Raw genomic sequence first — 25437 nt, forward strand, 5'->3', positions numbered from 1 at the left:
AGGTGAGAGAGCGTGCTTAACATGATTTTTGGTCACGACCCGAGCAAGTCGAGCGCAAGGACAACGCCTGATCAGGCGTGCCAAAGGATAGGAATAGGGATAGGGAAAGGGAAAGGGAAAGGGGATCTCAACAAGATGCTATGCGATGCGGGCAGGAAATGCAAATGAATCTGACAGATACGACAACAAAAGGGTTTCATTTAGGGGTTGCTCCCTAACCCCTTGGCACGTCTCATCACAGATAATGATCAACATCATCCGCGGCAGCAGCAGCCGGAGAAGCAGCCGCTAAAAAACGAGGCAAAAGTTGTCGAAAAACGTGCGGCATTTGCGTTGCGAGGCGCGATCCTAAGCTAAAAAAAAAGTGCTCGCGAGTTGCGCACGCGCCAAGCATATCCTTTCACATTATCCTTGCTGTCTGTCTGCCTGCCTGTCTATTTATCTGTTGTCTGCGCCAGGCACGTTCTGATTTTGGCAGCTCTTTCAGCTGTCGCTGTCTGAGTCGCTATCGCTGTCGCTATTGCTGTTGCTGTTGCTGGCATTGTCCTGCGGGAGTCGAGGACTCTGCCAGTGTCTCAGTGGCAATCTCAAGTGACCCGACTGCATTGAAAGCAGCTCAAACGGAAGCGAGCGCAGAAAACAAAACTGCGACGAGTCAAGGAAATGGCAAATTGACCGCCTGCTGCAAAAAAACGTGGAGCCAGGAAGTGCGCCAGGACAATGTTGCGTATGAGCAATGCCAGCACAGCACAGGACAGGACAACACAGGACGAAGCGGGAACACAGCGTGTGGGCTGCTGTTGCTGCTGCACAGAGCTAAAGGGTTGCACAGTAATGGGATAATTGTTGCAGCCTTTCCGCCGCTGTTTTTTGTTGGCAACGTTTGGCGCGTTTCTGTTGTTGTGTTTCACTGTTTGTTGTCGTCGTCGAGTGTCCTGCGGGCTCCTGCGGCGATTTGCATGGCTCGACCTTTAGCTTAAGCCGGAGCCATCTCCCTCACACACAATTTGCTCTCTTCTTTCTCTTTTTTGCAGTGCTTTATCTCTCTAGGTTTCTTTTTTTTTTTTTGCCCGCTGCTGTTGTTGTGCACAAAGCGAATGGAAAAGAGGAAAGGAAAGGAAAGGAAAGGAAAGGAAAGGAAAGGAAAGGAAAGGAAAGGAATGGAAAGGCGCGCGTAATCCTTTTGTGGGCTCGAGAGCAGGACGTGAAATTGCATGAAGCTAGCGCATTAGCCATTGATTTGGATATTGAAACGAAGTAGAAGAAAAGCACAAGATGTGCGAGGGTCAGCTGCAAAAGTGTGGTGAAGGGGGTGGGGGGTGGACTAATGCCTGGCTTAGTGCCAGCATGAGTCAATAATTGAATGCGAGTGCGGTGAATACTGAACAACTGAATGTTGTAACCTTTTTTTGCTTTCTCGAATGAATGGGGTAAATGGGTTCAAGCGGCGTTGTCCTTTGCTGACCCCAGTCCTCCCCTTTCCCTTACCCTTTCCCTTTCCATTTCCCTTTCTCCTCCCACATATAACTCGCAACTTTTGATGGTGTTTCATTGTCGTTGCGGTCGCGACATGCTGAGCGAGTGCTGAGAGCCAAACAAATTGATAATTAACATGATTCACACACACACATACTCATGAATACACTCACATGTGTGCTGTGCTGTGACAGGCAACAGCGAAAGTAACAACAAAAAAAAAACTTCCCATTTTGTTGACAGTTTTTCACAGACAGGTGACAGGCATGGGGAATGGCAACAGCAGCGGGGGGAAGTTGTCATGGCAGCAGTCGCTCCATATTTATAATTACCAAATGGACAACAATTGCGATGCGATGCGATGCGACAACAACTTTCAAATGCGTTGCGCGGCAGCCGCAGCAGCAACGAGAGAGAAAAAACCGAGTCGAAAAATGAAGAAATTAAAACAATGCGTAATTAACGCGACAGATACAGATACAAATGTATCTCTATCTCCATTTGTATCTGTATCTGTAACTGCTGACAGTTTTGTGCATTGTGTCACAGGAGTCAAACAACTTTGTTGTGTTGTGTCGCTCGTGTCAAAAGCGCAAAGTTCAAGGGTTAAACATTGACAATGTATGCTGGAAATCCGGCTCGCGACATGTGCCTGACAAGCAGTGAGTGCATTCACGAATACACTCACGGTGCTGATGTATTCATAGTCAAGTTTGCACTCACTTGGCATCGACTGACTGTCAATCGACTCTCGTTGCTCGTTGGCACGCGACGTCACCTCGCCACGAACTTTGACCCCTCGGCGCGTGGTCAAGTCACGACGTCCTCAACTGACCAGCGTCGCCTTCTTCCCTTCTTCCTCCTGGGTCAACCTAAAGCATTTCCCTTTCGCTTTTTGCCCGAGTTTAACCCTCTTCTTCTTCTTATTCTGCTTGCGCATTCTTTTGTGCGTGTGTCAAGTCCAGTTCTACTTCAGCTTCTTTCTCCATTCACATTCGAGTGTCCTGCGCCTTTTGTCCACTCAAGTGCTTGTCCCTCTGCCCCTGCCTCAGTCCGTTCGCATTCCTTTGCCATTGCCTTTGCTTCTCTCTCTCTTTAAATTAACCCCGAGGGCAGCTCGACTTTTGCTTTAGCTTTAGCTGCCTGCTTTTGTTCTATGTCCTGTTTGCTCTACCCTTCTCTCCCTCTCTCTCTCCCTCCCTACCTTTCCCTTTCCATTTCCCTAACGCTTTTTGCTTTTTTATTGTTGTCTTTTGGCTTTGGCTTTTCATCAGCTACAACCACAGCCACAGCTACAGCTACACAGCTTCATCGTCATCGTCATCGTTTTGCAATGCAAAATGTCAAAGTCAAAGGCCAGCAGCCGCGTGACAATCGAAGCCAGCTCCCTCTCCCTCTCCCGCTCTCTCTTCCTCTCTTGTTATCCTTTGCTTCTGCTGTCCGAGTGTCCTTTTTTTTCCTACTGCTGTCTGCTGCACATCAGTTTATCAGCCTTTAGCGCACTTTGATGTTGTTCGCTCTGCTTTTTTTCTCCCCCTCAACCCAGTTTGCAATTGGTCAGAAGGCACGCGGTTGAAGTGTGTTAATGCAGCCGCAGCTGCAGCTTATCCCCGATCAACTCACACATCAAACACATTTTTGCGCCGCGTTTGATGTGTGTTATTTTTTCTGTGCTTTGGTCAGCGATTGTTATTACAAAATACCTTACCTGTATGCACTGTGTTGGCTTCCGCATCGACCAGCTCCATTTTGGGTCGCTTCGCCAGCGGCTGTTGGCAATCAGCATCAGCATCAACTGCTGCCGTTGTCTGCTCCTGCTCAGTGTCCAGCTCAACGTGATGTTGCTGCTCATCATCCTCATCGTCAGCATACGTTGGCTCCTGCTTGACCTTTGGCTTCTCAACGTCATTGTCATTGTCATTGTCATTGTCGTTGGCATCGTCATCCAAGTGGCAATCGTCGCTGCGTCCAATGTGCGCCTGCTCCGATTGCTCGAGGTCTGCCTTCGGCGTTGTATTGTCATTCTCTGCAAGCAGAAGGAATTCTCATTTAGCTAAGCTCCATCTTTAAGGCTTTCACTTGCGACTTACCGTCTACGAGGCGTTTGGGTGTGCTGCTGGCGCCATCGGCCAACAGATCCGCCGGACTTGGTGGCGGTGTGTGGATCCGTGAACCGCTCGCTGCCGCTGTGGCTGCTGCTGCCGCTGCGGCTGCTGCTGCTGTGGCCGCCGCTGCTGCTGCGGCTGCTGCGGACTGTCCACTTGCTGGCGCTGTGGCGCTGCCAACGGGCGCCGATTTGCGAGCGGCATTTGTGATGGGCGCCGAAATGGAGGGGCGACGATTGACGAGACTCAGCGGACGTCCCTCGTCAGCATCGCGATCCATGCTGGGCGCTTGTGTGGTCTGGCACTGGCCATAGTTCTCCTTGTTGCACTGCAGCACCTTGTGCTGTATGAATCGGACGATGTCCGACAGTGCGAAGGTCTTCTGGCAGGCGCCGCACGTCAGGATGTCCTGTGCGGCGACAGCATCGTTCTCTGTGGAGTCGGAATCTGTGAAAGAGAAGAGAGGAAGAAAACGTTTCTTAGTCATTGTCTTTAATGGTCTCGGAAGAGGGAGAGGGGGAGAAAAAAGGGAGCAACATTTGCACTTGCAGTTTATAAATTTGGGTCGCTTTTATGGGCCATCAATTCTGGCTTAATGCCGCCTTGAAGTTAACCACACGAAAACGAAAACGACAACGAAACGCACGGAATCGAAGCAGCTTCCCTCACACTGTCTCTCATTTAGTTGGTTGTCACTTTTATGGCGACCATGAATAATTTTCGTGGCACCAACTAAATTGGTCATCTATCGATACATGTGCACTCTAGTAGATATCGCTAAGTTATCGATTAGAATACTTTTTGCGGCAGTAACTAAATTAGATTAGAATAAATTTCAACAACTATCGTTAATCGATACTAGTTATCGATAAGTTATCGATTAAAATACTTTTTGCGGCAGCAACTAAATTAGATTAGAATATAGATTAGAGTTTTATTCGTGACTGCATCTAAATTGACACAGCTAACGTCTATCAATATACTAGTTATCGATAAGTTATCGATAACCCGCTAAGCAGCTAGCAGCTAATCAGCGATTGCCAGTGATTTGCCACGCAATTGCCATTTACCATTTGCCATTTGGCGTGGGCATTCATTAAGCGAGCTTAACTAAATAGGCAAACACACACACACACTCGCACTCGCACACACACACACAGTCAGACTGGCATAAGTAGAGTGCGATGTGTCACAATTGATTTGCAACAACAATTTATGCGCTGGGTTTTTACGCAACGGCAACGATTGCAGGCAACCATGACCAACTGTCAGCTACTATGACAACCCTGGCTGGCAGCCCACTTATTTACATATGGACTGTGATAAGCCGGAGAGGGCTAGGAGGGGGAGGGAGCTAGAGAGGCTAGAGGAGGGCGCGTATCGATTCGCTTGCACTTTAATTTATGTATTTTGCGTGCGCCCCGCGAAAAACCAAAGCAACCAAAGCACCAAAAGCAACAACAACACCCCGAAAAATGTAATCTAAGCACACACACACTCGTTGCGTTATTTGCATGTGTGTGTGTGTGTGTGTGTGGAGAGAGAAAAATGTGAACATAAATTCCAGGCGAGAAAATTTGGCGAGGTCTGCAATTAATTCGCATCGCAATGAACTGATAGAGAAACTTGTGACTGCCGTTGCTGCTGCTGCTGCTGCTTATCCGCCCAGCAACAACAACAACAACAATAGCAGCAGCGAAAACAATGCCACAACTTGTGGCAAGCGACAGCGCAAATTTGCCCCGCAGCTGCGGCAACTTTTGTCAATTTATCGATGAATTTTGATTGACCAAAGAAGCCAAAAACAAATATGAATACAAACAACTACAGCAACTAGCACAGCCTTAGGCTGTGTGTTACACCCACACCCACACACCCATACACACACATGTGTGTGTGTGTGTGTGTGTGTGGCGCCAAGGGATATGCAACGAAAACCCAAAACTCAAGTTTGGCTGCCGTTGATTGAAATGTGCCCAAATTGGTCAATCAAAAGTGACCAAATTTACTCCACAAAAAAAAAGAGAGAAAAGAAATACAAATGGAAAAGGAAATAAATGGAAATTATATTCTTTATTAAAGAAGTTTCGACTTCCTTTGCTCATTCTCATCTTAAATTGCTTTTATTTATTTTATGGCCATATTTTCCCATTTTATTTTCAAAGCTTTTGCTGAATTATTCCATTATCGCAGTATTTATTAAGCATTTTTTTTTATAGGTTTAACTACTATCGATACGATACTATACAAAATTGTTTTTGTTATACATTTCATAGTTGCTTATATTACTTTAGTATTTCTAACTAATATAAAATTCGTATTTTTAGTTTTCATATGACTAATACTATCTTTTATTCCATATTTATTTAGTTCTATATTCTAGTGTGTTATTTTTTATTTGCTGTTCGGTTTTTCTTCTCTTTATATTTTTATATTCTATTGTTAATATTTAAGTTTTGTTATTTTCTTATTAAGTTTGTCTTTCTTTCATGTATTAATATTAATTATTTCTTTAATATTTGTTGTCTGCTATTTTTTCTATTTTCTTTCAATATTGTTCTCTGCTATTTTCTTCATCTTCTTTAACTTCTTGTAACTTTTCTCCCGCCTCCTTCGCTTGTCTGACATTGTCAATTAGCTGTCGCAAGGTCCATAAAAAAAAGCAAACGTCGAGAGTAAGAACAATTTATTGACGCGCTGTCGGTTGCCACTTGTCCAGTTTCAACAATTTGCGGTTGCCCACACACACACACCCACACACACACGGAGATAATGCGCCCTGAAGCGTTGCTCAACTTTCACTTTGTCCTTTGTCCATTCAATCGCCCTTCGCCCTCCGCCCTCTGTCTCGTTTTTTATATCAATTGATTATCCTGCGACGGGGTGACAACAAGCTGTTCACACACACATGTGTGTGTGTATTTATCTCGTATTATTATTATATATATTTCGCCTTTTTTTTGTTGCTGATTGTTTGGGTGGGGCAACGCATCGTTTGTCGCTTCGTTTTGGTTTCTGTTTCAATAACAATAAAGAAAAATATGTTTTCGCTTTCCCTTCACAATCTCCTCCCCTTGTCTGACCTATTGACTTTAGCGTGTCGCCGTTTTTTATGGAAAAAATGCGCTTCATTTTTATTGATTGGCGATCATTAGGCGTGAAATGGACGCAGGACTCAGAACTCAGGACGCAATTAGCCGCCTGTTTGCCTGCCATGAATTAAACATGTGTGCGTTGGCCGCTTTGCTATTGGCCAGTTTGTGGTGCGTGTGACTTGTGTGGCATGTGGCAAGCAGGTAGATTGAGGCAGCCTTTTACCTGTCTACCTTTTTCTTTTTTGTAGGCGTTGCCGCTTTGCTTTCGGTTAGCTGGCTAAGAGGGGCGTCGCCAGCTATTTGGCTAAGCGATTAGATTAGATCGAAGTGGAAGTGGAAGGGTGGGGAGATTAGCGCAAAAACTAAGAGTAAATATAAATAATACCAAACTTATTGACAGCTCTCTCCACACACAGAAAGTCTGCTGCAATATTGCGCGAGGGTTGCAGCAGCAGCAGCTGGCCAAAAGGTGTATTGAAAGGGTGTTCGCCTAGTGCCCGAAACTGTCAAATGTCAGACAGACGCTGACAGTCGCCTGACAAGTGTCAACAGTAGCTAGGTAAGTGTATAAGAGAGAGAGTGAGAGAGAAGAGTTCACGTGTATTTTGGGCGAATATTTCATAAAGTCAGCTCATAAATTGAATTATCTGCTCAGAAAGGGCAAAAAGGACACGCTGAAAGGGTTCCAGCATCAATGCTTCCAACTCAGCACACAGCTGTCTGCCCCTCCCCCCTCCCCACTCCTTCATTGACCAGCTGAGCTGACACACAACACAAGCGAATATTGCGTTAGTTGCCACATTGGAAAAATGGCCGTTCACAATTTTGTGATGTCATCGCGAAGCATTGCAATTAATTCAGCCTCCTCCTCTCTACTTACTCCTCCCCCTCATTCCCCACACACTCACATACTCACTCACACATCCTCAGACAGCGCAGCAAATAAATTGAAGTGCGTCGATTTGTAAAGCGGCGCAGCTTAAGAATATTTACGAGCTGCTGCCAAACTATCCTGCGGCTATTAATATGCGCATAACTGTATCTATGTGTGTGTTCTTCTATGTGCATGTGTGTGTGTGTGTGTGTGTGTGCCGCGGCAAAGTAGGACAATTAAGAATTAACATATTAATAGGACTTTTGCGCAAATTATCAAGACGCACAAATATGAAATTCAAGCGAAAGATACACAGATACAGCTAGAGATACAGATACAGATACACACAGCTAGAGATACATCGAGCCATCTTCTGCTCCGTCGTATTTTTGTTATTTATAACATTTTCATGTTATTGACTGCATGATGCGGCAGCTGCCCCCCTCCCCTTTTTCCACCCCACTGAAGGCGTGGCACAGGCAGAAAACAATACGTTGATTGTGCTAATTTATGCCCCCACACTCACACTCACACACATATACACTCCCACTCTCACACACACACATATGTGAGGCAAAAGGACGCGCTTTATGGCCAAAAAGGTTATGGGCCAGTCGAGTTGGCTGAGAGAGCAATGTGCTTCGGTTGGTTTGGGTTGGTTTGGGTTGGTTGGGTGGTTGGGCTTAGACCAAGGCTGGCCATAAAAACCAGGCGAGCGCCACACGGTCGACTGTTTTTAGGTGCCACACACTCACACACACACACATATCGTGTGGCAAATGAAAAATGGCGGAGTGAAAAACAACGGAACATTGTCGAAAAAGCCTGTCGAGGCTGAGAAAACAGTGGACACAAAATGTGCCACACAGCTGCAGCGCGAACAGCTTTGATGTGCGGCCAGCGGAAGGTCAGCCTCTGCCACACATGAGTATATATACCAAATACCAAATATATACCATATACCATATATGGTAGAAAGCGTACAAAGAGTTTAAGCTTAAAGCTTTAAGCAGTCAATGTTGAGTAAAGAAAACTAAATAGGAATTGAAGTAAACTAGCGAAGAAATCAAATATAATAAAAGATACTAATATACCAAATATATACCATATACCATATGGTAGAAAGCGTACAAAGAGTTCAAGCTTGAAGCTTTAAGCAGTCAATGTTGAGTAAAGAAATCTAACTGGGAATTGAAATGAAATAAACAAGAAATCAAATATAATAAAAGATACTCTCATTCGAGTTTATATACCAAATGTTTTAGTTTAATTGCGAAAGTAAAAGAGAAATATATGAAAAGTAAACCTCACTTGTTTTTCTTGGGAATGATGCAATAACAAACTTGAATAAAATCATTTAATCATTAAGCAAACTTATAGATTAATATGCAAAGCACAATAAAGATGAAGCATTGTTTTGTGGTGAATGCAAATTGTGAATTGTGATAATAACATTTAACTAAATAATAATTAAGCGCGAATAATAAGCAAATATTGTGTTAGCTGTATCGAAACTCGAATTCAAATTCAATTCTATTTTTCAAATTTCGAGTTGTCAAAATTTCTCAGCTGGAGGCAAGAAGTGAGCGAGCGAGAGAGAAGAGAGGAGACAACATTATGTTATTATGACACCAAGTGCTCCATTTCGTTGTTGTATAGACAAATAAATTATGTACTAAAAAACAAGGCATTTATCGTCGTCGTCGTCGTCGTCGTTGTTGAAAAGAAAGAAATGCTGTGTAAATATTTAAAAATGCTGAGCCACATTTTGTTTGTTGTCGCGCTCGCTTTTGGCCAACGCTCAGTGAACTAAAAATGCTGACGACGACAGCGAAAACAGTGAAAGAAAGAAAAAAAGGTTAAACAAATTCGACAATTTTTTTTTTGTTACTGCTGCGATAACAGACACACACACATAGTTATTGTGTGGGCGTATTGGTAGTGGACAGACACACACACACACATATACATACACAGCTTGACAGTGACAAAGCGACGTCAGGCAGCTGGAAACGAAACGCGGCGGTCGCCTTAATTTGTTTAAACAAATTACTACGTGGATAACCACGGACTGAGTTAAAGGTGTTTCGCAGCTGAAACGACAACAAACACATATGCAATTGCCCCCCCCTCCCCACTTCTATGTGTGTGTGTGTCTGGGTGTGGGTGTCTTATCAGCAACAACTGGCGCGGCCAGCAAAGTGTTTTAGCATACAAATTTGGTTTTATTTGCGCCGCTGCGTTGTTGTTCAGCTCCCCCTCCCCCCTCTTCTCCTTCCCAGTTCCTTGCTGCTGCTGCTGCTGCTGGTGGTGGTGGCCAGGTGCCCCCCAATGCCATCGCAACTCTGTTGATAACACCCGCATATGCATATGTATACGTGTATGTGTGTGTGTATCTGGACAAACAAACAGTCCGCCAGGTTGAGTGAATGAGCCATATGCAAATATAGGCGGCCTGGAAGCGAGCATTAAATGTGCTCACACACACTTATACTACTACTACACACACATACACATACAGTCACAGTCTTTGCCCTAGCAACAATAACAACAAATTAAGCAACGTTCAAATGTCTGTGTGTGTGTGTGTGTGTGAGGTAAAGCTGCAAAATGCCGCCGTGTCAAGCCAAAAGCTGGACACACACTGTCTGCTGTGTGGGATGGGGTGGGAGAGGAGGTAGGGGAAGGGGAAGGGGAGAGGAGCCAACGGTTGACAGCTTTGACGGTTGACAACGCCGACGTCGACGCTGCTGCTGCTGCTGATAAGTTGCTTGCTTTGGCAAAGGAAATGAGCACAAGGCGAAAGCACAACAACAACAACAACAACAGCAACAAAAAGCAGGGCGATAGAAAACTATCGATAAGTGACATATCGATCAGAGAAAGTCAATTGAAAGCGCAATGAATTGGTTTAAACTTTTCTAAACTTAATAGTAATAGCTAAAACAAGTGATTTCAGCTAGAGCAAACTTATTGCAGCCAGTCGATAACTAAGCAAACAATTTGTCAAGATATCGATCACAATATGAAAGAGTCTGAAGAACGAAAGCTAGCTTTTACTTTATAATCTTTTCAACCAACTAAAGTACTGCACAATAAATAATATCATTGTGCAGTAGTTTAATTGGTTGAAAAGATTTTAATACAGATGCTAAAAAGTTTAGCTTTATTGCAGCTGATCGATAACTATTACTTAGTTGTGATTGAAAGAGCGAAAAGACAGTTCAAAATATTGACTTCATTTAGTTAATAATAGTTCACTAAATTAGGTTAAACAGGTTGCATTACATCATAAAATAAGATTTTTGCCAAGTTTGAACTTGGATCGATAACTTTGAAGTTTCTTAGTTATGATCCTTTTGCTCTTTTGCTTGAGAGACGGTCAAGTCTAAAAGACCTCGAACTGTTTGTTGTTCTTGATAAGAAAGAGAGAGCTATTATTGTTGTGGCTGTTGGCGGGTGTTGCTGTTGTCCGCCAGCAACAATGTTGTAATGTGGAGTTCGTTTTTCATTTTTTATATTTCTTTTTTTTCAGGTCGCTAAAATATTTGTATTTTTGTATTTGTGTTTGCGGTGAGACGGCGCGCAGTTTGTTTTTATTTCCCCCGAAAAGTCAACGACAACGACAAACGGACATGTCGTATGTAAATAGCCGCGATCTATATACTGCCATAGCTATATCTATAGCTAGCTAGCTAGCTAGGTAGGAAGGTAGGTTGGTCTGCCATATAAGTATCTATATGTGTGTCTGTCTGTCTGTCTGTCTGTCTGTCCGTCTGTCTGTCTGTCTCTCTGTACATAAATGTATCTCAGATTGTGTGTGTGGGTGCGGGCGTTGGCTTATTACGATTGTTGTTACCATTTGCTGTCGCTGTCGCTGTCGATGTTGTTGTTATTGTTGTGCTTTTCTCGGTACGGGGCGCTTATCAACAACAGCAAATTAAAGAGGGCACAATTTCACTTTATTGAGAGTGTGAGCTCTCGGCAAATGATTAAAAAAAAAAAAAAAGAAAAAAAGAAACCAAACACACACACGAAAAATGAAAGAAAAAGCGGCAACCGGAAAGTTGGACAAATTCTTAGAAATGCTGCTGGAGGAGATCGTCTATCTCGTTCGCATTTCTGATAAGCGAAAAACTCTTCTCACACAACAAATATCATAATTGGTGTTTTTTTCATTTCATCATAGTTTTTTGTTTTTTTTTTTTTTGGCGAGAACTTACGGCTCAGCGAACGGAATCCATGATCCTCACTGATTGACAGCATTTTGTTGTACATTTTGTTGGTGCGGTTGTTGTAGCGAGTGTTCACTGTAGCATTTAGCATTTAAAAAAAAAAGTATTGTTTTCGATTTGTTTAGTCAGTGTTTCTTCGCACTTTTCTCACTTTTCATCACAAATGTTGTTTCACAAAAAAATTGTTTTGAATCGATTTCGATTTTGATTTTGATTTCAGTGGAGCGGGACACACACACGATCGTAGGTAATCCAATTGTCCTGCGTTGTGTGCGGAACCCGAAAAAAAAAAAATAGTAAATAGTAGTAGTAGTAGTAATAATCGTAACGATTAAGCGGTTGAATCGGTTATGTTTCGGTTCTTGTTGATAGCACGTTTAGCCAGCACGGGGATCTCGAAGCGCATCCTTTTTGTCGAGAAGAAGTGTGTAAAAGTGTTTGTGTGTTTGTGAGGACAGAGCGCGTGTGTTGTTGACCCCACAGAGGCTTCACGTGGACTGACAATCGAAAGTCTTCCTGTGACGGTCGTTGCCGGTCTCGACCGTCGACGGTCGACAGTCGCCGGTCGCAGTCGACGGTCCTGCCTCTCTCTCCCTCTCCCTCTCCCTTTCCCGCTCACACTCGCACTCGCTTCCGCTCCCTTTGGCCTATGAGGCTGTGCTGTCGACGCTAACGCTAACGCTGACTGCGCTGCCCAGTCACAGTCGCAGTCACAGTCCGTGTGCGGGACATCGACCAACACACAATAAAAAAAACGTGTGTGCGCGCACACACACACACATGCAGGGTAGTTGCTCTTTGCCTCTCACTCGCGCTCTCACACACACATGGCGAGTGGACGTCGCTAAGAAAAAGGGGGTTGAAAAACATCTTTGCTGCTATCAGCAGCTCCCTTGGCCAGCGGCTTCGCTGCTTCAGTCTCCGTCTCAGTCACAGTCTCAGTCTCAGTCACTGTCGCAGTCGCTGTCGATGTTGGCGCTCCTGGCAACGTCGTCGATTGCTCTCCCGCTCCCACTCATGCTCATGCATGCTGCATCGTGCTCCCGTTGCCGTTCCCATTCCCATTCCCATTCCCTTTCCCCGTTCCCATTCCCATTCCCGTTGCACATGCGTGCCCCTGCACCAAATTGAGCTGTTGCAACCAGCAAACAACAATTAATACCAACAACAACAACACAGACTACAAAAAAAAAACTAGACTACGCAACAGGCTGAATTTAACCTAAAAATCTTCAGAAATATTCCTTATTATAGGCTAGAGCTAGAGGCAAAACAAGTTGATATATTGACATAGAAGAAACCCAAAGGAAGGCAATAAGAACTATTAGGAATTTCACATTATCGTACAAATTCATTATCAAATAGTATTTGAATTTGTATATTTTTCGGTAAATTAATTTGGTATAGTTTTAGAATAATACCATACTCCTTGTTTTTATTCAAAGCATACTTGTTTTTATATGAATTTATTTTAGTACAAATTTTGCATAATTGGAAATTTTAGAAAGTGCTTAAAAAACAAATATGATTTTCGCACTCAAATACAAAGAATAAAGCAACTTTTTATAATCTAAAACTATAAATTTCCTCAGAAACGTAGTGAAACTAATGACAGATGTCGTATTGAAAATTGATTCGAATAAGTAAGGAACGCAATAAGAACTGTTTAGGATTTAGAATAATGGTATAGCATATGTTTTATTTGGAAAGAAATCATTTTCTTCTTACATCAAAATTATAGTATATTTTTAATGTAATAGTACAGCGATATACCAAATCTATTCCTTAGTATACTTTAGTATTTTTGGTATATTTATTATACTTTTAGAGTAATATTCTACTATTTAATCAAACTTATTTATTTTTTTTTCTAAATTTATTTTAGTAAGAAATTTTGGCTAATTGGAAATTCGTGGCGTTGTTTAAAAAACGAATTTGATTTTTGCGCTTAAATATGATTTAAATCATCTTTTCTGGGTATCTGTACTAACTTATTAATCTACTCTTTTAGTATAAACAATAACTAAGGAGTCAAGCAGTCAAATGTGGCAGATGTACATATATAACACAAACTTCCCAAGCAATACTTAAAGCAAGCTAAATATCTGTAATTATAACTGAGCTCAATAATAACTTATTTAAATTTCAATAGGCTGCATTAAGAGATTCATAACTGAAAGAACTCTCTCTATAATATAATATTTTAAAATGAATGTACATAATATCAAAATATTCATGATTAACCTGAATATCATACAAAAAAAATATGTGTCACTGCTTCAAACTGTTTTACATAAAATTCTATGAGAAACAAAGAGCTGCAGATGCTTAGCTGCTCCAGCTAAGAGAAATCTTGTGTTATGATCTATTTTAGTTCTTCTCCATCTCCATCTCAATCTCTATCGCTATCTGCATCTCTTTCGTGCAACTCCAACTTCAACTTTAATCTCCCGCTGTTGCTTCCCCTTTCATGAAATGCGCTGCTGTTTCACTTGGATGCTCAAATCCCTGCATCCTTGCGCATCCTTTTGCGAGTTTGTTGCCCCCCTATGCGCTGAGCAATGTGTTAAGCAATGTGCGCAGCTAAATAACCCAAAGAAAAACGAGAGCAGAAAGGATAGAAGGAAAGAGAGAGAGAGAGAGAGAGAGAGAGAGAGAGAGAGCAAGGATGTTGGTCCATATGGAAGCTGCGCAATAAGCGTGGCGGCCAAGCAACGGCGCAACGAGTGAGTTTCTTACATTACTCGACGTTGCCCCCCGGTCCTGGCCTCTACTATTCCCCCTTCCCCTGCTCCTTGTGCGTCTCCTTTCAACTGAAAGACTCTAATAATAGTCGAGTTGTCAGTTGAAGAGCGAATGCGATGCAAGATCAGCGGACAGCGGATGCCGTAATAGATTTTTCTTCATCTTATTCAACACACAATTGTAGACTGCGTTTTTTTTTTCTTCTTTGGACTACAATTTAATCCTTTTGCTTGCTCAGGGGGTAAGTGAGGTTTTTTTTTTTGCGCGCGCATTTCTTGCAATTGATTTTTTTTTACCCCTGGCGACGGCTGCGCAGGCGCCGAGTCTCCTTAGATGCGGAGCGTGTAAAAGGATGCTGCTAATGTCCTGCCAGCAGCAGCAGCAGCAGAACAATGCGAACCCAAGAAACACAACAAAAAAAAAAAAACGTGGAAGGAAAAAAACGTGTGCGCTTAATCAAATGCCATTGAAATGCGAATGAAATGTGGCACAGAGGCAGAGGGAAGGCACAGGGGAAGGAGAAGGGGACAGGATATAAGCGACAGAATAAAAAGAGGGAAAGGGGGCAGCAACTCGGGACTGCATTGCAATTTTTTATGCAATTTTTGCCGATCAACTCAGCGCAACTTCTTTAAGTTTCCCTAAGAACAAAAGTCTATAAGAAAACTGTGTATGTTTTTTTTTTTTTTTTTTTGCACGCGTGACCCGCGGAGATTTGCAACCCTGCAAAAATTCTCGGTCCTGTGTCCTGTGTCGGCCCTGAGGGTGACGTTTTTCCATCCTCAGGTAGGCTCAGGCGACCGTCTTCGTCCTCCCTGGATGTGTGTGTGTGTGTGTGTGTGTAACGGCATTTTTTTTCTATGCAAATTTTTTTATATTAATTTTTTATGCTCCCTGTGCGTGTCTTGTACGTCCTGTCTCTATGTGTGTGTGTGTGTGTGCGTCCTTGTTGTTTTTTGCTCTTATTGTTTTTTTTTTGTCTTGCGATGTTTTCTGACTGTCAGTCGCCGTCGCTGTGGGTTTCTTGGGTGGTGGCCAAGATTTTCCCAAGATATGAAATATGCAGCGGTATGAGGGGACGATTGGGATGGGAAGAAGGGGAGTGGAGGGTTGTCACATGTGAGGCAGACAAGATTTTGCATTTGATTTAGGCAGCAGCAGCAGCAGCAGAATCAAGAAACAGGGCACCCAGAAACCGAATCAGGACCCTCGCCGGCTGTGTCCTTGCGCATTGATTACCGTCGCTTTTTTAATTCAATTCAACAATGATATAACAAAAAAAACAGCATATGAAAAAAAACAACTCACGGGAAAAAAAACGAGAGAGACACCCTGACAGACAGGACGATTTCCGAGGACAATGCCAGGCAGAAGGCACCAAGACGGGCAATTGTCGTCTCCGGTTCTACGGAAAGATAATTTTCGGTCTGATATTCAATTTGATTTTCGTAGCGTTCGTTTAAATGAGCAAATCTCTTCTTTGAACACAAAAAAATGCATTCGTTTTTAACGGAAAATTTATGAGTAACGGGTTACCCCAACAAAAAAATAAGTAAGGTCTCTTTATTTTTTGAGAGTTTTTGCATAATTTCTGGTAGTGAGGAAGTTTGGTTTACCGTTGCGTGTTCAAGATACAAATCCAGAAAAACTGCGCACTTGGGCAAGAAAATAGATAAAAAAACGAGCATGGAAATTTGATCGCTGTAGGAAAAAATATAGTACAAAAAAAGAACCAAAGAAATGACTAGAAACCAGCACTTAATTATGTTAGAATGAAGTGATGTGAAAAATTGTAACGGTTTCCAGTGTTCAACGCAGATCTTGAGAGCGGAGAAAACAGGAAAATATCGATTAAAAATTCAACAAATTTTTAATGCACAAAATAATTACAAAATTAATATGAATGAAGAGCAGGAGTAGAGAAGAATATAATTCGTAATTTGTGTATTAAACTTTTATTAAAATTTAGAATAGAATCTTTTCTGCTTAGTTCTTTGCAATAATTTGAATTACTTTCATTTAAGAAATGGTTTTTCATAGTCAAATAAAATTAGTAATTTTGTATATAAACAATTTTATTGAAACGAAATTTTTTATTACATTCATTGTTATTTCAACTGTTTTATTTTAGTCTTCATTTTGTAGTTTTTTGGTATTTATTTTTCATTTACTCAGTATTCATTTAGTATTTCTTTATATTTTTTTTTTTAGTTTTTAGTTAGTATTCGTTATGTATTTATTCAGTATTTCATTAAGATAGAAGTTTCTAGTTTTAAGTAACTAAAATTATTAAAATGAATGTAATCAAATTCGAATATTTATTTGATATAAAAACTGCTTAAAAAAGTTGGTATTCGATTTGACTTTATCAATCAGCAATTACATCTTGAAACTTGAACATTAAATTCAACTATTAATTTCAATTTTCTATTATGAAAACATTGTATGAAATATGTTGCTGAAAATTATTGAAAATTATCTTTGAAGCAAACTCAGCTCAAACTGAAGATGATCAACTGTTTTGTGTAAATTTCTCACAATGCTGCTGCTGCTGCTGCTTTTCAATCAGTTTTTGAAAGACAATTCATTATTGAATTGGGTTTCTTTTTTCTGGGTTGTCGTCCTCAAATGGCAACCTGCTTGACCCATGCAGGACACAGAGCAGAGAATAGAGAGAATCCCGTTGCCGCTTGTCATAATCGGGCGTATCAATCAGGTTTTCTCTTTGCGCTCGTTAAGTAGATTCTGGTTGATGTTGTTCGAGTGCTTGTCGCATTGCTAATTCCCAGCAACAGCAACAGCAATAGCAGCAGCAACTGGGACACCGACAGCAACAACAATGAGAAATCTACGTGTCATAGTCGTAACTGAGTCGCAGTCTCATGCATAATAACCGAGGTGAGGGAGAGGGAGAGTGAGAGTGAGAGGGAGTCTGAGACGCAGTCCGAGTTCCATTCAGGGCTCGTCAAATGTGTTTTTGACAATTATTGTTAAGGTGCTCCTTTTGCTTTTTATGTGCGGCATCGAAAATTAACAACAAACGCCGAACGAACATCATCATGAACATTGTGATGATGAAATGTTGTCATTGGACGTGGACACAGGTCTTTCCCTCTCTGGCAGAGTCTCAGGCAGGCCGGACAACTGTAGTAGATCACGTATGGCAAGACAATCAGATACAAAACAGAGATACAGATACAAAGATGCGGAGCGGAGATAGGGGAAAGGGAGACCAAGGCGAAGACTGAGACTGAGACTGCGACTGAGACGGAGACAAAGTGCCTAAATAGCTGCACGTTGACGCAAGCGTCCAGCGTTTTGGACATGCCAAACGATCGCACACCCGCACACACACACACACACACACACACTCGAACACACACACACACACCTGAGACTGGGTCTCTTGGGAGCGTCGCGTCTGTGATGGGATCAGGCAACGCATTGACACGCAGATTGTGCAACTGGCCGCGACAACAAAAGCCGCACAAGCTGCACATGTCCAAGCCAATGGCAATATACCCATCTCTCTTTCTACACATCTCTCTCTCTTTCTTTCAGTCTGCTTTCGGACAGAAAACTTTCTTGCCGCCTTTTGTTTGCGCTTCCCCACCAAAAAAACAAAAAAAAATAGACATGGAAATGGAGGAAAAATAAGTCGTCGCATTTTGGAGCAACAACAATTACTCAAGTGACACATCTTCATCTGCCGCATCTCTCTCTCTCTCTGTCTCTCTCTTGCTTTTTCGGAACGTGTCAGTCTTTCTTTATATATACCATAACATATATGTATATATCTTTTTTTTGGGGCGCAGCTTCAGCTCGACGTGTTCTGCATATTCGATTAGTTGACATGAGACAGCGGCGCTTTTATAAGCCAACAAAAATACAAATGTTGTTTTGGTTTGCTACCTGTGCAGATGAGCAAGGAATAAACGCATTTAAGGACCTTTCCAACTGTGATTTACACGCAATAAAATGCAACAAACAAAACAGAGGAACACACAAGCACTATTTGTTGTGGTTGTAGCTGACCAACGGCCTAAGGATACAGGACATTATTAGGGACGAGACAATAACAACGCCCACAACAAACAGTAGCAGCAACAACTTCGGACTAAGGACTAAGGACCAAGGACGAGGGCGAGGATGAGCATAAAAGTGAGGGTGACCCACAACCGAATAGTCGAACGCTTTGTTTTGATCCTGTGCGCAATCATAAATATAAATTGTTTATTTTGCTCTCCTTCTCTTTTTGATTTCAATCGAAATCGAATTGGCTAACCGAACACAAGTGTCGCCAACAGCAACAGTTGCAACAAGTTGCCACAGATGCCACCGCCGCAGCAGCGAATTTTTGGAGGCGTTGCTGCATGAAGGACTCTCAAAATGAAGGCAAAGTGTGCCAGCTGTGATCATTGTTGTTGAAGTATGCTAATGATTTATGAGAGTCGATGGAAAGATATGTTAGAACTAACTATAGTTGTGCCTTAGTTGGTGGAAAAATAATTAAGGAACTAGAAGGAGCATTATTGCTATTATTGATAAAATATTGATATTATCTTTTTACTATTGTTTAACTCTTCCAATATTATTAGTCAATACAATAAAATAGCTTGTAATCGAATAAAGTATTTGTTTTTTAGTTATGGATAGTGAAAATATATCGATAGTATGAAAAATAATCTATAGTTTAAATGCGTCATATAAATAAACAATCGATAGTATAGCGATAATAAAAAAATGTCTTATATCAAAGCAGTTGATAATATATAGCTATTTGAAAATTATAATGAACCGATATTATAACGAATGAGTTAATTTATTGCAAAAGAAAAGATGCCATCTAACATAAGTAAGTAATCGATAGTAAAGAATTCTAATTTGTTTATCGCTAACGAAATGATTTTCTATGAGATAGTTGAGAGTTAACGAATTTTTTTTTTTTTGTTTATCGCTAGCAAAGCTCGTAATCGATAGTAAGCTAGATTCCACACAATTTTTTAGAGCGGCAGCAATCTCGTCTGTGAAATAAAATCAGCATGAAGAACCTCAATCAATTAATAAAAATGATGCGGCAAAGTGAGTTGGACGATTTATCGAAATGCATCTGCACAACGAATTACGGCGCACTAGAAATAAGTATTTCAAATGCATTTCTCCGGCTGCAATATTATGTTATTATGTCACGGTCGAACATCGATCGATGCGGGCTGCCAAAAAGAGAGGGACAAGAAAAAGGGTTACACACACACACAGTTGGGTCTCCACCAGAAACGCTAAATGTGAATTTAGCTAATTTCATTTTACAATTTAATTAGGTTTTAGATTTCCACATGTCCCGCATGGTGATGCCAGTGGCATGCGGCATGCGGCAAGCAGCAAGCTACAATTCTTATCCACGGGCTGCGCATGCGCCTTGAATTTTAAAATTTTGATCGAATCATGCGGCGTTTACTCGGGCTTCTTATCGTACGCTTCAAATGGGGGGGTGTTCACCTAATTGGGTCAGCGTAGTCTTCAAGGTGGCAAGTTTGACTGACTAACTGTCTAACTGTCTAACTGACTGACTGACTGATAGACTGACTAACTGTCATGCGTCAGCGTCGCTTCCGGGCTACTTTTACTCCAGGGTGCGCCTTTTACTCATATTTCACGCTTCATTCGGCAGACTGAAATGCTGAAAGATCGAAAGACTGAAACAGTTTTTGCTGTTCATAAAATTGGGCGCATTAATTGCTTGACGAGGCTCCACAATTGTGCTCGTTGTTGTTGTTGCTGTTGTTATTGTTTTTGCCCACGTATCTCACGTGACTGTGGCGCCCAATAAAGCAGACAACACACAGAGGGAAATAGTTCCTGGCTCCAGGTTGAGTTCGAGCTCCCAGTAAGCAAACCAAAGAACGAACGAATCGAGACGACAATAAAAAGTTCGTGAGAACTTGATGCTTATCGAAGAACGCTGGCAGAACGTTTTGCCTCACAGCAGACGTTGCCCTCAGCGAGTGGGCAGCGGGAGCGTGTCCAAAGCTAAAGGTGGAGCTCAAACTGCGAGTGAAAAAGCGAGAAAGAGCGAGGGAGACAGAGAGAGGGAGACCAGCTAGAACCAGAGGCAAAGCCAATTCAGTTGACATTTGGCAATTGATTTTATTTTGATTAACAATCGAATGCCACGCAGATGGAGAACAGCAGAGAGCCAGAGATAACTAGATAAACACACACACACACACACACACACACACACACACACACACACACACACACACACACACACACACACACACACACAAAATATGCAGCCAGAAATAATTGCATGCACAATTTGGCTTGACTTTCTAATAACTTTTAATTGCGAATGTTTTTCGAATTTTTATTAATAATTCAGCAATTTTTAGCTGCTTTGGTTGACAATTTGGTATATTTTTCAGTCTATGGTATATTTGAAACATAATAGTATATTTATATACCAAGCATATCATGCGGTATATTTTAGTATTTTTGTTGAGAATTTGGTATATTGTTTATTCTAGAATCTACTTGAAACATAATAGTATATTAATATACCAAATATATACTATTCGGTATATTTTAGTATTTTTGTTTGACAATCTGGTATAATTTGTAGTGTATGGTTTATTTTAAACATAATAGTATATCAATATATATATATGGTATATTTTTGTATTATTTGTATATAAATTTGGTACATTTTACGAATAATACCGCACCGCTTAGCTTTCATTCAAAATGTTTAGCGGATATCTTACAGTCGAGCACATTCGACTGTAGCTTTCTTACTACTTAAATAACACTTTAAGCTAAAGTTTTATATGCAGACAATGTTTACTAAGCATCTGGCACATCCTTTATTATTGTTGTCAATCGTTTACATTAGATTCAGCTGCCTCAATCACACACACAAACACAAACACATACACACACGCAGCTCTTTGTTAATCGTCTAGGCGACAAATCCTTAATCCTTTTTCTCACGCACCAAAAAATATTCGCTGCCAATAAAAAGAAATCGCAATAAAGAAAAAGAGCCTCCCGAGCAGCAGCAAAAAAATGAAAATGTTCTCAAGCATCTTGCAACCGGGTGACACGTTGCAAATATGCGCCGAGGAGGGGCGAACTGAAGGGCGAAATGAAATGCGCACTGTCATTGTCCTGGACAAGCGGCGATTTCGCAGCGCTGCGCTGCTCTGCAGAGCGGAGCGCAGATCTCAGGTAGGCGAACAACTCTAACAACAGCATCTGCATCCTCAGTCGCATTTCGTCGGGGCCAACAATGGCAAATCATGATCAATTCAATTATTCCCCGATGCGAAGTAGTGCAACGATTTTCATACACGACAGTGAGAGAGAGAGAGAGAGAAAGAGAGAAGGATATAAAGCAGGACATGCGAAATGGGGCTCAGCTCGCTCAGCACCTGCTCGCTTTTCCCATGACAAGCGAGTTTCCCTATGGTCTTCTTTTCTACTTTTCTTTTTTTTTTTTGTGGGAGGCAGCTAATCGGGAGGGGAGAGAGAGACAGAGAGGCGGAGGAGAGGCACCTGTATCAGCGGGCAGCCTTCTTCGCTCAAGTAGCGAGCAGGACAATGTCCTTGTCGATCGTGAAACATGAAGACGCTGCATCCTCCCGCTCTCTGTTGACCCCTCGCTACGCGCTTAATGTAATGGGATAAGTGCAGTTGCAGTTGCAGTTGCAACTGTGGCAGGGGCAAGTGCGCGATAATGAAATTTTAGACTTGTTCCGGGGCAAAGAGCAACAACATTTTGCTCGCAAATTGTGGGAAAATCCATGTTAATCCCCCGGCTCGATCAATTGTTCCATCCATTTTGCAGGTGTCTATTGTCTAGCGAGGGATCGTGTTTGGATGTGTGTACCGTACGATGTGTATGTGTGTGTGTGTGTGTGCTAGATTTTTTGGGCACAATCGAGCGAAATTGTTGCGAAATTTATTCAATTTATAGAAATATGCATCTTAAGAGCATTCAATGTGCGAACAGAGATCTTTAAGCCTGCGCTAAATGAATCGCTATAAGATGAAGTAAATATACGAAGAATAAAGTGAAGATATTAAATAGAGTGTTTACCCATTTCAATAGAAATAAGATGATGGCTTCGAGGTTTGTTCTATTATATTAATAATAGTGCAGTTTAGTCCCGAGTGCTCATTAAATTAAATTTGAGCACCTAGGAACTTTTATTTAAAATTTAATTTGTAAACTGAAGCAGACTGCTCTGCAAATGGTATATTTTGAATAGTATGGTACATCGATATACCAAATAGCAATCGGTATAGTTGAGTACATTTTTGGTATATTATGTTGGTCCCATATATATGCATGGGTATTTTTAGTATTTTTCTAAACTGTATCAGACTGCTCTGCAAATGGTATATTTTGAATAGTATGGTACATCGATATACCAAATAGCAATCGGTATAGTTGAGTACATTTTTGGTATATTGTGTTGGTCCCATATATATGCATGGGTATTTTTAGTATTTTTCTAAATTGTATCAGACTGAACTGCATATGGTATATTTTTAATTTTATGGTATATTGATATACCAAATAACAATCGGTATAGTTGAGTACATTTTTGGTATATTACGTTGGTACCAAATATATCCTTCGGTATTTGTAGCACTTTTTCGGTATATTACTTTGGTACAATATATTTTATGAAAATACCCCAGTGTACTATTTACTTTAGTATACTAATCTGCATAGCCAAACATTTAACTAGAGTTGACTCCCGCGATAGTGAAGAGATCAAAACGTAATAAATGTTGTATTGATAACCGAGGTATACCTATACATATATATAGTGGGGAACTGATCCTCTGAGATGCACTTATCAGCTTTTCTCAGGGGTCGCTGATCGTGACTGCGAGTGCAAATGCGACTCCTACCTGCGATCGGTTGGTTTGCAGCTTTGCCGCGATAATTGGCGTGTGTGGTGGGAGTTTTCTTGTGGACTAAACAATATATTGTAGGAGTGTTAGTGTGTATAATGCCTGCTCCCAAAACGCATAATGCAGTCCCGTTAGACCGTTAGACTCACCTGCAACGAGAAAAAGAGAGAGAGAGGGAGAATATGAGCATAAATTTTTAATTAAGAGCGGTTGCAAAATGTAAATAAATTAGCTTAAGACAAGCGCAGAAATGGTGAGAAGAGCAGAACTTCAGTTGCTGCTGCAAGTTGCAAGTTGCAAGTTGGCCACGTGTTGCACGCGAGTGGGAGAAAGAAGGGAAACGGGAAATGGGAAATGGGAACCGTTCACCGCAGCTGCCAGTGACCAGTAATGACCCCTGGCGGGAGCATTCAAAAAGGGCCACCGTTGCACGTTGCACGTTGCACGTTGCATGCGGCTAGTTGCCGTTGGTGTTGCAGTCATGTGAATGCGCTCGGGAATTTGCACTCTTTACGAGTACAAAAACAAAAGAAGTGCAGTTCGCATAACTGGAATTAAAGCAGCGCCAAGCCACACACAGCAACAACACATCAGCAATAACTGCAACTGCAACTGCAACAGCAACTGTGGCACATTCAAAAACGGCGCTCGTGGGTAGCGCGAGTGCTAAATGGGACACAGACTGTGTGAGTGTGTGTGTGGAGTGTGGCATGTGGGGGCATGGCCAGCTCACATGCAATCGAAGGCGCAGTGGGCAGTGGGAGAGCAACCACAGCAACAGCAACAGCAGCAACCACAGCAACAACCTGAGGATGGGCTGTAGAGTGGACATTGACGTCGTCGTCGTCGTCGTCGTCGTCGTCGTCGGTTTGTCGCGCCGTCACTTCTCGTCGAGTCACTCACCCCAGCCTCGTTCATGTGGCAAATGCAAAGGCAAAGGCAAAGCTTGGGCCAACACAGTGCAACAGTGCAACAGACCAACAGGCCACAAAACAATGGTGGGAATATTCTCATATTAAGAAATCGCGCGATCTGCAGCGCCAGATGTGTGACTGTGTGAGTCGGTCGGTGTCGGTGTTTGTGTTTGTGTATTTGTATTTGGTGCAACGGCAGGTCAACCCACCGCCCACTGCCCGCTGCTGTTGCTGCTGTTGCCACTTCTGCTTGCAACAGCAACAACAGCAGCAGCAGCAGCAGCAGCCCGAAAATGTTCGTGGCAAATTCGCAACGTGTCGTGGTCGTGCCTCCGTTGTCATGTCCGAGAGTGTAACAAAGACCTCGCTGCATAACCCTCTCTTACTCTCTTCCTCCCTTCCCCCCTTTGGCTTTGGGCAGAGCAAACGCCCCCGCGCCAAGTAGCGCGAATAAACATTAAACACAACAAAAAACAAAGCAGCAAAATGTAGCGGCAACAACAGCAACAGCAACAGCAACAGCGAATGCAACGGCAACGGCAACAACAATAATTGCATTACACATAAAAATAAATTGTAATGAACTTAAGGAAGAGACAACAAAGCAGCAGCAGCAGCAACTGCAACTGCAGCAGTGGCCAATGTGAAAATCGATGCGGAAGCAGCAACACGAAAGGGCAACAGCAACCACGACAACAACAACAACAACAACAGCAGCAACAATTGGCAGCTTTCTTCATTTCACTTGAGCTCAACAATCTGAGAACTCAGCTGCAACAACTTTTGGCCAATTGTTTTGCTGCTGCATTTGCATTTGATTTTCTTTCAATATTAACATAATTTGATACACATGCAACACTCGGTGGTGTGATCTGATGTGATGCGATGTGCAACAGATGCAACAGCAACAAGAACAACTAGTTGCATTAATCTAACATTTTAATTATGATTTGAAAATATGAGAAGCAGCTCAAGACTCGAGAAATAACTAAATTACAAATAATTTCAATTTTACTTTAATTACTAAGTTGTTCTTACTTTAGCAACAGATTTTTGATTTAAGTT

The 25437-nt window shown here is 41.9% G+C and overlaps 1 protein-coding gene across 3 annotated transcripts in view; it reads right to left on the bottom strand.

Moving 5' to 3' along the window:
* Window positions 1-25437, bottom strand: part of LOC117577718 (AF4/FMR2 family member lilli) — a 62964-nt gene that overhangs the window by 4934 nt on the left and 32593 nt on the right. For all 3 annotated transcript variants that reach the window (XM_052002980.1, XM_052002978.1, XM_052002976.1), the window contains 2 exons: window positions 3567-4028; window positions 3185-3502 (listed from right to left, as the gene is read on the bottom strand). In XM_052002980.1, coding sequence (XP_051858940.1) covers window positions 3185-3502; window positions 3567-4028 — 780 coding nt within the window. The remainder of the gene's footprint in view (window positions 1-3184; window positions 3503-3566; window positions 4029-25437) is intronic.

The sequence above is a fragment of the Drosophila albomicans genome, chromosome X, assembly GCF_009650485.2.
Source record: "Drosophila albomicans strain 15112-1751.03 chromosome X, ASM965048v2, whole genome shotgun sequence".
Lineage (NCBI taxonomy): Eukaryota > Metazoa > Arthropoda > Insecta > Diptera > Drosophilidae > Drosophila > Drosophila albomicans.